At 31.5% G+C, this 17,059-nt stretch overlaps 1 protein-coding gene across 1 annotated transcript in view; it reads right to left on the reverse strand.

Annotated features, from left to right (window-relative positions):
* Positions 1-17,059, reverse strand: part of Lrp4 (LDL receptor related protein 4) — a 1,066,574-nt gene that overhangs the window by 258,858 nt on the left and 790,657 nt on the right. Inside the window, exon 11 of the mRNA XM_085821440.1 lies at positions 13,841-13,966. Within this exon, the coding sequence (XP_085677566.1) occupies positions 13,841-13,966 (126 nt within the window). The remainder of the gene's footprint in view (positions 1-13,840; positions 13,967-17,059) is intronic.

A 17,059-nucleotide genomic window follows, 5' to 3' on the forward strand; every position in this document is an offset into this window, starting at 1 on the left:
AACAAATGTCAAAATAACACAGAACTTTATGAGTACTCCTGGTAGGTTTTCAGAGGAGTAAAGGAAAAGGGGAGTTAAAAAAAGGAAAGTATAACGAGCTCGCTAATAGGAATTTACAGGCGGTTTGCCTTTATCTAAGATTCCGATTAAAATAACAATCTAAATTTAAAACCTACAAACACCTGAGTTCGATATGATGTAACTAATTTCATAAACAGTACACCTAAACTATAAATAAGCTTTTGGTGGGTGTACACAAGTACATGTACAAGCAAAATCGTAAAAACAACCTTGTATTTAGTGTAAGTATATAGAAACACTCAATGGCTTCTTCCATAGGTGAATTGGATTTTCTTGAGGCTTTTCATATTCACAAAGATTTAGCAGGTTTAGTTTATGATTTGAAGTCCAATCCAGTCCTTCCTAATGCCTTTAAAATTCTATTATCTTAATTCAGTTATTTTTGCCGATAGATGACTTTACCTCTCGCGTTTGGTACTACCAGAGGGTATAAAAATCCGTTCAGTGGTTGCTTTCCATTATTCGAAGTTCAGATTTTGAGCGTGAAGGTGCATTTGCCCCTCGCTCCCTATTTTTAACTTCGCTAATTTTTCTTGTCCTTTGTGTTACATGTTTGATCAGATAGCCTGGCTCAGTAAAAGTAGGCGGCCAGTGTAACTCTGATCAAAAATCAGGTTATAACCACGTGCAGTGCTGATAAGAACCACGTGTTTCTGAGACTCCTTCTCCCTTTATTTTCTTCTTTCTAGGTATTTCTTTCTCCTGATGAGGAGGGACCTTTAGCTGCCCTCGAAATCGATTGAGTGTTTCTATATACTTACGCTTACAAGGTTGTTTTTACGATTTTGATTGTCACATTAGCGTGTTTCTCTTCTAGTCTAGATGTACAAGGTCTGTCCAGGAAGTAATGAGATAGAAATATTCATGCCAAGCAGAAAGTCAAAGGGAAAGTGTTTGAGGGTGGTACGGGTGGAAGAAAGTATGCGTGGTAGCGACTATCAGCTGGGGGCAGAATTTGGTGGAAGTCAGTTACACTTGAACCTTTGCAGTGTACAGATCTCTCGTAAAGTAGACACGCGTTTGAAAGCGGCGTTAGGTTTTTTTTTTTTTTTTTTTTTTTTTTTTTTTTTTTTTTTTTTGAGAATGCAGTGGTGTCCCGAGCAGTGATGCGCCATACATTTTTGTGTAAAACTAAGCAAATTGGCTACTGTGACGCTTGTCATGCTACATGAAGCCTACGGGAAGGGTTCTTTAACACAATTAAACACATTAGGTTTCACCTTTCATTTCGTTTATACTTATAATTATACCTGTTCTGATAACAAAGTTTCTATATTTTTTTAGAATAATGTTCTTTCATAGTTACTGCACTACGTTGAATTAATTATATTAATAGTCTACTATAAGTGATTTTATGCGTTAAAAACAGGGACAGCTTTTAAACCTCATCTGAGACAGAATATGTCTCATATCATAACTTAAACTGTAGTTTAATTAAATAAATACTTTCTAACACTAGTGTACTTACTATATTTCTTCTTAAAAGAATTTTTTATTTAGACTGGATAACAAATTTTTCATCACTCAGTTTGATTTCATTTCATTATTTGTTACGATGTTTATATTAGATCAAAGATTAAATTTAATCTTCGATAACTTTTTCCGTACAGAGGAATTTAAAAATATTTTACACATGCTAATTTGCAATGGCAAAAGAATTAGATATAATTTTATTTGGTCCAAGCCTCTTTCCAAATCCTTATTTAATGGTCCGATTAATTATCATAAAATGTAAATATATACAGAAACGGTGAAAGCCCTAATGTTGAGGTGCTCCGGTAGTAGTCTTCGAAATGAATATTATTTTTAAAATAATGCAGCTTGCGAAATTTGGACTTTTTCCAGATATCGTTAATTTTTTTTAAATTATTTTCCTACTGTTAAAAATGATAAGTATTTAAATAAAAAAATTTAATCATTCTTCGCTAACAAGACATTGATTTTAAGAGATCATGAATAATTCTAAATTAAATGAAAATTTAAGTGAATTGAGGGTAATCCTACGCCAGATTATAAAATATAATTTAATGAGATTCAGAGGCAGCGATTTACCTTTCGCATTCTATAAGCTAAACTGTATATACATAAAAAGGCCTTATTAAAACACGGTTTTAGTTACTCATTCACTATAAAGTAAATATTTATTATTTTGCTATCGTAATGTAATTGGTAATCAATTGCACTAAAATTACATCTAACTATAGTATGTTACTAAAATGCACAGGAAATTGCATTATTTAAATTTTTAGGTCGAATGTTAAGATCTACAAAACACAAATTAATAAGAATTTGCATGAATCCATTCTTCTCAATACGAAAGAAAGAAATATTAAAGAGAAACGAATTTATTTATTAGCACTCTCATTTCTCTCAGACTGCAAAATGTGATGACTGTTGCTTCTCTTTGTTTTCTTCTCTTGCCAATTTTTTCATTACCATTTCGCCAGAAATTTATTTCATTTTATTTTCTCTGCATGTTTTTCCACTTGTTAAATTTTAGTTTTAGTATATTTCACATTTTGCATTTTCTCCATCATAATTTTCATTTCTGGCGTTCCAGCTCTTCATCCTCTTTCCTCGGTTTTTGTTCATTCGATGTTTTCGGTTTCTGTAGTTTGTTGTTCCTTAAATATATATATATATATATAATATGAAAACTATTTTTGAAAAATGATTTTGGTACCAAAACAAGAACTTTTTAAACCTTCAATATGTTTCAAGAACACGTAATTGTACTGGATTTGAATTTAGGTTAGCAGCCTTTAGTATTAGTAAATTTTTCTCCAGAGGGAGTTTTTTACATTAATGTAACACGTTGGCTGCCATAGCAACATGGGATAAAATACTCTATCGGACCATGTTTTTAATTCTAGTCTTTCCTTGTCCCATTTCTCCTAAAATAACTTTACCTATTCTGAATATAGTTTTATGAATATTTAATACATAGATAAATAGAAATCATCTTAGCCATATTAATCTGTGTGTTTATGAAAAAATGACTCACAGAGATTCAAACATTACAAAACCTGTGAATCACATTCGATTCACACGGCTCCGAAAAGTAAGGCCGCTGTGAGTCATCGCTGATGAACATGGCAGTCAAGATATTAAATAAAATGCAATAATATTTACAAATATCAATCAAAAAGAAGTATTTCGAAGGAAGTTTAAATACTAAATCATTATCTGAAAATAAATTAAATGTCAATGAAAGGGACATAGATATATGCAAACAAATTGCAATGTAATCTTCACACTAAGAACTTAATTAAAACAAAAACAAAGTGATTCGAAGTCCCTGAGAAACTTTGAATTCTCACAAATCATTGACAGTTATCCAATTAAAAGCGGTTTTTTTTTTTTTTTTTTTTTTAAGAATAGACAAAACTGAATAAAGTTCGAAGCTTAAATAGCAAAGTTTCTGTAAAATCTACTAAAATGTTTAAAAAATATCTGGCATAGTAATTTTAGTCGTACGTGATAAAAAATAAAATCATAAGGCTGCTAATAGTTTCCAAATTTAAATCAAAATTATGAAATAGAAATTTAACAGATTGATAACATTAATTCTTATATCAGTAATTTCTATATTATAACTCAAATTATTCCTTTAAATAATGTTGATATCATGATATAATACGGAAATGGGAACTCCAGATTTTTACACTTAGTCAACTTAGTTTGAACTAAAAACTTGCCATGAATTTGCTCACGTTGAATTACTAAATAATTAGACTTTCTGGAAATGCAGATTTCTGGCTGATGTGCAATTTTTTTTATATTGTACACATATCATCCCAATATATTCCTTTTAAATTAGAAGAACTTTAATCATGTGGATTTTAAATTATCCAAAACGGTTATTAAACGTTTTAAATTATCCTGAACAGTATTGTTAAACTGTTTGAATTTTCCTTTCAGAGGAAGCACAAATAAGCTTGTTTTTAATATGCTTGTGTACTTGTAATTTTTTATCGCATTTTAGCAAAATATATTAAAAATTGTATGAATTAAAATTTAACAGCATGTATTACATAATCATTCATAATTCCGTAAAATGTGATAAAAAATTCAAAACAAATATTTTTAAACGATTCCAAATTTTATTAAGTTGAATTAGAGAAAACTCAAAAATGCTGAATGCATCCATCTTTGATGATATAGCACTCATCCGTACGATAAACTGTTACGCCCGATGCGCATTTTTAATATATCACAGTATCCCTGATACGTTTGCAATGATACTGGAGATAAGCGGAAGTACAAGCACAAAGACAGTATATTTGACACCATCCAAAAAATATCAGAGGTTTAATTCCGAAGGCCATGGTGGACATCCAAATGGTTCCTGTCATTCAGGCAAATTTTGACTAAGATACACTCACATGTGATCTCGATAGTTGTTTTGTAGTAGTGAGTCGTATAACTAATGAGATCATAGTAGTTTCCATTCAACTGTCGAATTAGGCAGTTTTCCAATTTTTCGAAGAAAATATTCCCGGGAAAACAAAAATGGAGGCCATATCAAGGAAGGTGAACATATTTAGCTTTTGCGAAATATGTAAAAAAATATGCAATAATGTACGATATCTATTGCTTAATTTATTTATTATGAATTTAAAAAAAAACGTTTAATGGAATTGTAAACAACATTGTACTGTTACTTTTATTATATTCTTACTTTACTCCAATAAAATATAATAATGCCTTATCTTAACTTAAATTATAAAGAAACGTACTATGCTCTTTATCTTATTTTTAAATAAAAAGTCATGTCTTTGTTTGTTTTGAATGCAAAAATTAAATAAAGAAAATAAATTAAGACTCAAGTAAAGTATATTAAGACTCAAAGCAAAAATTAATTCTATTGTGGCATTGTGCTTATTTAAAAATCTTGGAAAACAGGAAGAAAGTCATTGCCAATTTTGCTATTTAGGTAAAAATTTGATTTATATTGATTTTTTTATAGAAAAATATATTTGTTATTTTTTTAATATTTTTTACTTTTATAATCTTTATTAAAATAAATATAATGAACGAAAAACATAGTCCTTCATTTTATTAGAATAAATATATATGTAGTACAGTAGAAATACAATCCAGTTATTCATACCTTTCAAACATCCGAGTTGGTTGTAGTAATCAACAATCTGGTTACGTGAAATATTCTAGCACTGTTTTGAAAGTGATCGAATTCAAATAAGTGTATTTGGAATGGAGTTCTTTTCTTGAGAAAAATGAAGTATTATGCCAGTATGATTGGATTTGGGGTAATTTGTATAAATAGAAATGAAATGTGAAGGAAATTCAACAAGCTACTTAAATACACCCAACCATTTTCAACCTGATAGAATTCTAAAAGTAACATAGACTCTTCTAAAATAGTTTATTTTTCAGGAAGGCCTCCTTGTACGTCGTTATATTTTTCACATATTTTAATGAGTAACTCTATACTTCTGAAAATGTAATCCGAAATTTGTCCTCAAAATGTTCCATAAATGCTCTTTTGACGCAATTATCTCCTTCTACATCATTAAATATCTTTCTGCGAAGATCAGATTTTGATTTAGAATAGATAATAATTACTTGGAGCTAAACTTGGACTGTGAGTGGGCTGGTTAAGCCTACACTGCTATTTTTGAATTGTACTGACATGGTGCTGTTTCTGAAATGCTAAAAGAAGTAGGGCACCTGTCTTCTAGAGACTTCGCTCATACGAAGATGTTTATGTAAAATGTGCAAAACACGTGTTTTAAATAGGTCCAATCTTACTGCTACCTTGTTGACTTTCAATCTTTTCTCTGAATACGAGCAGTACGAAATTGTTTTACTTATTCTTTTATTGATAAACAGGAAGGGAACAAATCAGAATAAGCATGACCCACACTTTACTTCTTTGGGATTAGAACCTTCTTTAGGGACAAATTTAATTACAGAGCGCTACCAAGATTTTAACATTTGAAAACAAACTAGCTTATTACTTCATTTAATAAACAGTGAAAAAGAACACTTTTTCTAAGAAAACTTTCAAATTTACTCGTTTAGAGTTGCTTTTAGATGTTTCCAAAATGAATTTATTACCAAGCTATTGTTCTATATGTGAAGCCGGAAAGTTTTGAATCTGCCAGCTTACGTATGTTTCTAGGATTTTATTAAGAAGAAAACATATTAAAAAAATAAATGGGTTTTTCTCTCTTTTCTTTTTTCCTTAAAATAAAAGTATATTGTTCACAGTTAGAAAGCATTTATTCATTAATTTTGTAATTTAAAGAGAAGTTTATTCTTTTCTGGTTTTTAGCTAAGTTAAAAGTTAACCGTTTTAGTACTGATTGGTTGATTTAATCAGCCTTACAGCCAACAGCGGCGTTAAAACCATTTTCTAATTCTGAAGGACTATGCTATTATTGTTTTCTCAGTACTTTTTTAGCTAATAAGTCTTTATTTATGATGAATAAATTTTATCAACTACAGTGAAACGTTATATCTTTACCGATATTTATACGAAAATACTCTTTTCTAAATAACATTGCTTCAAACAAATGTATAATATTCTAAATAGCATTGAAATGTGCGTAATTAAAATGTGCTTCTAAGATGTAATGATGTAATTAAAATGATGTAATTAAATCTAAGATGTAATTAAAATGTGCTTCTAAGAAATGTGCGTAAATTAAAATAATATTAAAATTTACCAAACAATATAATAACTGGATTTATTAATAATTCAATAATTAGTTAAGAGATAATTAATAATTTAATTAATTAATTAATAGTCTATTCAATGTATTAAAATAATAGTTCTTCCAGGAAATACGTAGGCTATTTTTAATTAAGGTTTGTTTGTTAATACTGTTTGAAATTTCACTCGTGTAGAAGAATGAGTGCGGTTGAACTCCTCCGGTATTCTTTGCACAGACTCAGATTCGATTTGAATTAACGGCGTCAGTCTTACGCTTTCCAGTCTAATTTTAAATGCTTAAGGATGTCGAACACTCTGCCCACCATGAAACATGGTCACTCATCCGGTTCTTAACTGCAAGAAAGTTGAAATTTGAGGATATTCATCTGCAAGCATGTGACGTGTATGGTGATAATGTCAATGAGTGACAATAAAATACGAAAATGGCCGAGATCGTTCAAGGAATACCGGGAAAATATCCTTGACCAATCGCGCTGTGGTCGATCTTCTTGTAAGTACTGACTATTTCGAGCGGACAGTTGAGACTCAACATCCCACAAACTTGAGATTTGCAAATGGCAAAAGAAAATGCCAACTACAGATTCAGAAGCGAAAACGAGGCTGTATGACTATTAATCCACAGTGACATAGATTTATGAGGCGAGATCTAAAAGCTCTCTTAATGCTACGATAAATACTTAAATGGAAAAGAAATTATGAAGAAAAAAATTAGAGAATTAGATGTTAATTCAGAAGATACGTAATTTCTTGGAAAAAGGGTGACTTGTTTTATTTTTATCCCAAAACAAAATCTACTTAAGAAATGACATGAAAAATTGTTCACAAAAAGAAAGTTGTGCTTTCTTGGAGGGATGGGTTTTATAAGCATTGCGAATTAAATAATGAAGATGAACATTAAGACCCGAATAAATCAAGATACTACATTATAAAATACATTTAATTTTATTCATGTTTCATAATTTTGTTATTCATGTTTCCCAAGAAAATGCAAACTGATAGTCCACGAAGGAAAGTAAATAGCAAATTTGATTAAAGATATTGCACGATGGGATATGCAAATGATTAGCTTTCCAGTGCATAAGCTCAAAGCAGGTATTAGTAATATATATACACTGTGTATATAAAATGTGAATACTGTACAGCGGATTTCTCATTTAAAAGTAAAGTCGCATCTGAACTTTGGTTGCCTACGAAAGGTCGTATTATGCCTCGTGTAAGAAGGAAATACTTCTACCAGCACGTGTTGGAATTCTAACGAGTTGGAATAAGCACATTCTTATTTACTGCACATTTACCATCTAACAGGACGAACACATGATTAAATATGCGGGTGGTTTCTTAAACATAACGTGCAGCATTCAGTACACAAAGCTGCAACCTCTGACAGTTACTACTGCTGAAATCCGAATGGCGTCGAGTAGATTTGAGTTTAGATGACAGCTAGGGGTATCACATTACATTAGGGTTCAGTTATATGTCAGAGTTCATAAATCAATGGTAATCACGTGGCTGGCGCTGTCAAGTCAGCCACAATCGCCAGCCACTCTTGTGGCGTGGTAATCTCATCATCTGGTTTCCATGACTGGACGTTCTCATCGAGTTACAGATCAATATAACGAGTCAGGACAGTCGAACACTTTTCTATTGAGGAAGGTTAGAACAGCATGGACAACATGCGATTGTGCCTCTTAGGCCTCGGACACAATCACGGACCTTAACATAAAAGAAATGTAACGGAGGCTGTCCACATTACCGGTACAAAAGGCGAATAACAGGTAACCGGAGTGTGTATCCAATGGCACCTCAAGCCACCACGCCAGGTGTTGGGCGCCTATAATGATGGCTAATGCAAGCTGGTAAAGTTCGTCTTCCTGGGTGCCTCTCTACACATAGACACGTCCACCACGCTGTTGTACGCAGAATCGGGATTCGTCTGACAAGAGTAACATTCCTGCGTCCAGGGTCTTCTTTCCCAACACCGCGTAATCCTACTGCAGGTGCGCCTGCCTCTTCTAAAGCCTTTAAGGAATTTGCAATAATTGTGGCTGTGCAGATAGTCCGTGGTGTTTGAAATATCGTCGCACTGTCTGTTCGGACCCATGTCGTTCTGCAGACGAGCCAAATTCCTGGCTTAGAGTATGACATGTGGCTGTACGATCCTGCAAGGCAATGACAACATATCTGGCTTCATCAGCATTAGTGGTCTCGTATGATGTACTCTACGGCTCTCCTGAACCCATCGATCCCGCGTTCGTCTGAGTCATGGGGTGCCTACCAGTACGGGTATCAATGTTGCGAAATGGTAAATCGTAGTGAGGATGGATCGCGATCAAGCTGCAGTTGAATTCCTACACGTAGTGATAGGGTTTTTTCTTCTTACACGAAGTATATATAATATGATCAAACAGCCAATATTCAACTGCGATTTCTTAATGAGAAATCTGCTGTACAATACTCATATTTATACACAATGTAAATGGCGTTATTAAATACCTGCTTTGCGCATAAGCGCTGGAATGTCAGTCATTTGCATAGCCCAACAAGTAGTAGTTTTCATGCAAATTTACGTTTTGATTTTCTTCCGGGAGCATCAAATTTTATGGCCAGCAGTGTAAAAAATATTTTCTTTGTTATACTTTTTTGATCATCTTTCTTCATTGTATTAAATCACTTTATGATAAACATACAAGGTAAATAATTTTCCATCTGATTTTATGCACAAAAATATGAGCACTGCTTACAGCAGACTCACGGCATATCAACTGAGAGTTTTCTGATAGCGGAAGGACATTATTGCTATGAGACTTTCTTAAGGTTAATAGGTTTATATTCAGGTTACACATAGTGACAAAAAAATTACACAGCCAGCTTCCACTGGAATGGAAAGAAAGGCGAACAACAAAGATTGTCTTCCAAAACACATTTTCTGAGCAATTAAATAATCTTGAATGAAGTCTACAGAGCTATACAGGCTATTAAAATTAGATATTATATGTTAAAAGAAATTGTCTCCTTTTATTTAATTTAACAAAGGAAAAGAAATAGCTTCATGGAAAAATTTATAACTTTGTTCACATATTAATTGTATTTGACATTAAAAACACGTATTCTTCTTAGAAAACTTTCCACGGAAATATACTTCCTGATGATATTCATATTATTTTTGTAAAACTTCGCGAATGAAATTTACATGTTGTAAAAGTTCATCATGAAGAGTTTTCTTTATTTGTGTTCGTTATTAATGTAATTTTCGGGAAAACATACAGAAATATTTATAACAGCAGCTTCTGATGTAGGTTTTTGAGTGTAAAATATTATACATCAAGGAATTATTTCAGAGAATACATTTTTTGATCTAATTCGAAGTTTATTTTGATAGGTTTATTTTACGAATTGCTGTCGTAGTATATAAGTATAATGTTATATACGTTTCAAAACCTTTATAGAATATTTATAATTATTCAGTTTTATATAACCTTAAAAATAGCCATTTCTTGTCTTTTCATTTCATCGGAGAAAGAGATAAAATTCATGTAACTTCGATTTTATTTTGGAAATTTTGCATACTGCATGACCTCTTTCTTTTCTCCTTTTTAATTTTCTTTGTTCTTTTATTTAAATATCTAGTAAAGTAAGGAGCAATATTCTATTTTTAAACTTCTCTGTCGATAGCATATACACCATAGATATCATAGCTCAACTAGTTCTGTTACTTTATTTCTATGTCAAAATTATTTTTAAACATCTGTAATCGATTTCACCTGGTCCCTCCACAATCTTAAAATTTGTTCTGACCTTAAACGTTTTCGGCTCATGGTTTAGTGTTCAGTTTTGATGATGAAATATGCAATGCCTACAAAGTCAGCAACATGTATGAAATTTTTGATACTTCATTAGGCTTCACCTCTTTGCAAAACCTTAGATAATAACCTGTTTCCTGATACTGTACTCATATAATTTTGCTCATAATCACTTTGCTGATATAACTCAGGTGATTAACTGTTTCCCCAAAAATGCTTTCAGCAGTCTGGAAGATTGTTTTAATAAGAATACGTTAATAACTCATTTTTGAAACAGGAACTAGAAATCAACACCAGTTAGGAAATAACACTCAGGCTATCTTTCCTAAACGCTTTGTATCCTTAAACCTTTTTTTAAAGTAATCAAAGCCGTGTACAAAAGTTTCCTTTCTATTTAAGAAACATATCTTGATTAGTAAAGTTCATTAACTTTGTACTCTAAAAAATTAATTACACTGATTTTGTGATCATTTAAACATTTAGATTTAAGTAGCAGTTTCTGCAGAATGACAGAAATTATAAAAATAAACCTGTCAAAGTAAACTTTCGATTACTTGCAACGATGCGTATCCTGAACTAATTCGTTTACGTGTTCAGTTTGACTTTGTATTCGATACAAAATTAAATTGCCTTCTGTACAAACATCGAAGCTATTCACGTAATGCTTTCAGTTTATTTCTCAGTCACATCTAACATTTAAATTAAAGCAAGTTAAAACTGACTTCACTTTTATTAGAACTGCTTCTGAAGTGACAAAGCGTTTATTGGATTATTAATTAACAGTACACAAAAAACTTTATTTGCAGTAAAGTTAAGCAACATAAACAAGTAAACAACTAAGCATAAAACCCTTTTCAAAACTTCAGAATATAATGAAACTTACATTTGTATAAGGATTATAATAAAACCCCCGATAACTTTATAGAACCCGCATTTTTTGTATTCTTTTCGTGATTCTTTAATGCATGATTTAAAAAGCAGTATTAAAATCTGTAGCAGTAAAACACGGATAAAAGTAAAATTCAATCACACGAAATTAAATATAGTGAGGTTAAAAAACACTTAACTCATGGCATGGTTTACATCTCAATATCTCTGAGAATTTAAAATATTGGAAATAACCATAGTACTACAGAATGTATTGTAAAAATCTAAAAACAGTTTCTTTTGCTATTGTTTCCAGCTTGATTTGAATACTAAACTTTCTGTTCAAAATTAAGTAATAACAGAATTTTATTAAAGGATCAATTGATTTTCCTTTCTCTCTCAAAGTTCGAAATTGAAATTTTAAATGGATTCATTGGATAAATTTCAAATATCAGGTTCGAAAGGAATCAACATATATGTTTAGCTCAGCCTTAAACTTCCAGGTATGCAAGATAACAAAAGAAAGAAATTAAAAATCTTTTTTGTAAGGGAAGTTTAAATGGTTTAAATTAATGGTCTCATTCACAATTGTGAAGATACAGATGAACACTATTCGTAAAGTCCATTTCTTTGCAAGTAAACAATCGCTTTCAGCTTTAAATGAAATAAACGTCCATACTATGTGAAATACGTAAGTAAGGAACTGACAACATGTTCTCGAAAGCAACTGGTACAAATATGATCTTAAAATTCACCTGTACATTATCGCAAATATTCTATTGGAAAATTACTGCAAAAATACGGTCGAATTCAATGGTTCAGCGTATTTTATTGCAAAATATATGAGGTGGTGCACGAAATGTCAAATGCTTTGTTATATTTATTACGTATTTATTTATCATCGAAATATTGCAAAATGAACGCATAATTAAACTGTTTGAGCATGGAAAGTGAATTTAATGCAGAATGTGGTCGATGTGTTTCTTTCAGAACCTTTTGAAAGGAATCTTTGCATTTGTCACAACAATTTAATAGTGTCCGCGAAAAACATCGCTGAAGAAAACGTCGCGAAGGACACAACGCAAAGCAAAAACGTGCTCGGACAAAACATTTTGGGAAAACGAAAGTAAGGAGAAAACGTTGCAAGTTCTAAACATCGTGGTCGAAAATAAAGCGGTTTAAAATATTCGCAGTTTAAACACACCGCCATCGGAAATATCGTTGTAAAAAATAAAAAACCCGCAAATCATCGCTTGACGATAACTTCGCAGACATGTGTTTTCATGGTTTTATAAGTTGCAATTGCATATTCACATAATTATTTGTGAGAGCAACAAGGAATGAGGAACATTTTAAAATGCGACCGAAATATTATGCTGCTAAGTGATAACAGCTTTGAGTTCCGTTGTATTTGCAGGCTTCTATTCGAATACTTTATGCTTCAAAAATAAAATTCATAAAAAATTACTTGAATTAATATATGGGCTATGAGCGGGCCACTGTCTCCTAGCTCTATAACGTTCAGGAAACCAATGTGAAATTACACGCACATTAACTACCCCATGCAGGAAACCAGAATAATACATGCAATGTGTGGGTGGGGTCTCTCTTGCATGACTCATTGAGTGCATATAAAGGGAGATCTGTTGCCATTTTCAGGCGTGCGGACACTTGGTGGCTACCGTGAATTCTTCTTCAATACATAGCCAGTGGCTTAAAATTTACAAGACAACTTATGTGTGACCTAAAATTAGCAATTGTGTGTGATCTAAAATTAGCAAAGCAACAGCTTTGTGTCTGGTATAGATTTTAGTCATGACTCCATCGACATCGAGGGCAAAGCAGTGCAGATCTTTCTTCATCAGGAGCAAAGAAATCTGCTAAATTTAATCTGTGCATCTGTTTAATCTGTGAATGGTCTGTTTACAAGGAATCTATCTCCTGCCAAAGTGCGTCCGAAAATGCCTTTGTGTCGCCACTAGAATCTTCATTTTTTTCAAAAAAACATTACAACTTTCACCTTCTATACAATACTCACCCGGTTGTTATCAACCGTCTTACAATCTGCTCTTTGCGATAAATCAAAATTCCTGACTTCTCCTGACATCTACCGGATTTTTTATGAATAAACACATCCGAATCCATGCTTTTAATATCTAGTATACAATATTAAAAATTTCACAAGGTTATTGAATGGTATGACATATCGTGCTGACCCTGTATGACTGCTTCCTATTAATCACAGAATGTACCCTTTTTTTCTATATCTTTTCATTAAATGTTTTGAGAAGAATAATTCTAATGTTGTTCTTTTCTACCCACCTTGTAAAGTCAAATTTTTGCTCTGTTTTTAAATAAAATTGATTTCATGTTATTACAATGAATTTATTACCTGTTGCTTTGCATTTCCTTTGGTCCGTTCCAAGTCGATAACCTTCTACGCAAGAGCATTTGTAACCTGGTACTGTGTTCTGACAAAATTGACTGCACGTTCCTTCTACCTGACATTCATCAATATCTGTAAAGAAAAAAATGTTTTACTTGCAAGCTATATTTATTCAAAATGCAGTTAATCATTGCCTCCGTTTCTAAAACTAATTATTTTTAAAAAGAAGATAAATTATTAAACTGTTAGTTCTTCAGTTTTTTTACTCAAGTCGTAAGCATACCGTGGGGTAAAATTTACCCAAGCCAGAAAATTATTCAAGTCAACCCATAACATTTGCTAATTATTCTGACATTGTAAATTAAATATTTATACTCCAAATATGAGTAATTCTCGTTAATAAAGATGTTTCAAAAGAATTAACGTAAAACTCGATAAAGTTGACATAAATAAACAAATACACAGAAAATTATTATCTGTTTTCAATCAAGATACTGTAGAGTTATCATTTAAGTTCCTTAACCAGTTATTTTATGCTTATATTCATTCATATATGTTTTTTGTTTCCCTGCCGGAATGTAAATTTTAAGCACGCGCGATATTCAAATGAGGTAGAGAGTATTTAAGGGAAGGTTTTAGAGGGTTAAATTCAGAGCGTGTTCTGCCTGCTTGAAGCCACGTTGCTAAGTTTGAGTCTCTCGCGATTAATATTCGCGGCGTTGAGTTATTCTTGGCATGAGATTTGTTTACGCCATGGACCTTATAAGAAATAGACTAACTCAAACTGGTTTTCTCCCTCGTCTGAGGCATTGCCGGCTGTCACCTTGATCACATCCGGTAGAGTAGGCTCGACTTGCAGAAATTTAACATTGGTTGCCTATTGCAGCCTGTATAATTGTCAAGAAAAAGCTGGTTGTAGCGCCTTATTTCACAAATTAGAATTTCTACATATTTTTATTTTTGAAATTGAGATTGATTTTTAAAAATTTAGCATATTTATCAAGCATAATTAACGTTCCAAATAATTATAAAGCTATTGCATGCTTTCACGGCTGGATATTTTTTTAGCTTTTTCTATGCTGTAAGGAAATTTGTAACTACTTCTTTTAAAAAATAATATTTTAAATCTGAACTAATAGAAAATTTCAAACAAGCAATTTTCTCTTGCAATTTTTATGCTTTTTATTGGTGTAAATAAAACTTTTTTAGTATTTTTTAAATAAGTAAAAAATACTAAAATATTTAAAAACGAATTTTTGAAAGTTTTGTTTAAAATTCTAAATTGTGCTGCTTTTTTAAAATTATAGACGAGTATTATAGCACAATTTCTATAAATGAATTTTATTTCAATTATATTTTATAATACATCATAGTGATAAACACTTTTGACTCCTTAAAAATTTTCATACATTTAATTCTAATATTAAAATTCTATTTAACCGTAATAATTAATTTTGCTTGTATTTTATAGTGATTATTTTTTTTAAATTTATTTTTAGTTCTGCATAAGATTTTTTTTTTTATTTACTGTTAATTTAATTTATTAGCTCAAAGGGGCGGTAGCCTAGAAAGGCTGTTAGTTTCGAAGCGATATTTTGCGTTGTTTTACTGTAAATGTCCGTGTCTCCTTGCAAATTGTTGTTACCAAATATTATCGACCTGTATTATATGTAAAGAACTTAAATAATAAATCTGCATGAATACATGTATGTTTTTCGCACTGTGACAAAAACTGCAGTACCGAATTTCGAATTTGTTTTAATCTATTTCATATTTTGGAAAACTTTAACGAATTTTTGATTAACAATCTCAACGAGTTCAGAGCGAGCACTGTACGGAAAATAACAGTTTTATCTCCAGTGCGGAAATTCTAAAGATATGCTGTTTTCAAATATATGTGGTTTACGGGCGAAGAATATGATATTCAATAAATATAGGTAACACACAAAACGTTAAAAAAAAGGTTCCTTTTGGGCGTAATATAAAATCTGAGTGCTTCTAGATTTTATTTTATCTTTTTTTTCCTTGACTACGCTCAGAAAATTTTATGCTCCGAATCTTATGAATTATTAAAATAACTAATCCACTTTAATGTTAATAATCTAATGATCATATAATTAAATAAATATGATCGTTTTGTAATGTTATTATAGTTTGGAAAATCACTGCCTGAAAATGTTCATTAAATTAAAAAAAAATTATCAGATCTTGTTTAATTTTACCTTATTTATTTCAAAGCATCGCGTACTATCAATCTTATTTAATTTTACTTTATTCTTACGCAAAATTAAGTTCATAAGTTTTGTGCTTAGAGTTTTTACCGTTTTACTAAAGTAAAGATGTTTGTGCAAGATATACGAGTGAAAAAAATGCGCGAAATGCAGCAAAAAGTGCTTTAATGAGATATATTAAATCCCATTTGGAAAAAAATGTAGCTTTCATAATCTCATCACTACACAACGTATCACATTTAATAATTAAAAAGAGTTATATGATACAAACGCCATATGTTTCAGTGTTAAAGTAAACCTGATCGTCCCTACTCTTTCTTGCCGATATGCCAGTGACGCGCGCCCCGCCCACTGGGTTAGTCTATTTCTTATAAGGTCCATGGTTTACGCTGCCTTACGTCAGAACCAGATCGCGCGTTATTGGAATTGGGAAGCCGAGAGGCTGTATTTATTTTCATTAGTTTTAATTCATCTATTATCTTTAATGTAAGCCATAATTGTTGGCTTCTATAACTACGAGTTGGTGCTTACAGTTAAACTTTGAGAACACTAGACTCGGATTTCATCTGATACTTATAAAATACTTTTTTCTTGTAATCCAGCCCTGTACAATTTTTGCGATATTTTAAATAATTACCCGTTGCTTGTATTGATATTTCACGAAGGTAGGAATAAAGCAACTCAAAAAAACTATGGGAGAAATGCAATATGTGATAAAGTTGATATAAATATACAAATACATAGCAAATTATTAGCCATTTTTACTCAAAGCACTAAAATAAATTCATCTGATACTTATGCAACGCTTCTCTCTTGTAACCCAGCCCTGTGCGAATTTTGCGACATTTTAATTTGATGTAAATATTTCCCCCTTGCTTGTGTTAATATTTCGCCAAACTCCTGAGTTTGATTAATAGAGATAAATGAGTATTATTCCTGCTGAGGATTGGATATGAGTAGTTAGAATCTTCATAAGCATTTCTTTAAAAATGAT

Source organism: Stegodyphus dumicola, chromosome 7, assembly GCF_044657685.1.
Source record: "Stegodyphus dumicola isolate Sdum_Otavi_A_Nest chromosome 7, ASM4465768v1".
Classification (NCBI taxonomy): domain Eukaryota; kingdom Metazoa; phylum Arthropoda; class Arachnida; order Araneae; family Eresidae; genus Stegodyphus; species Stegodyphus dumicola.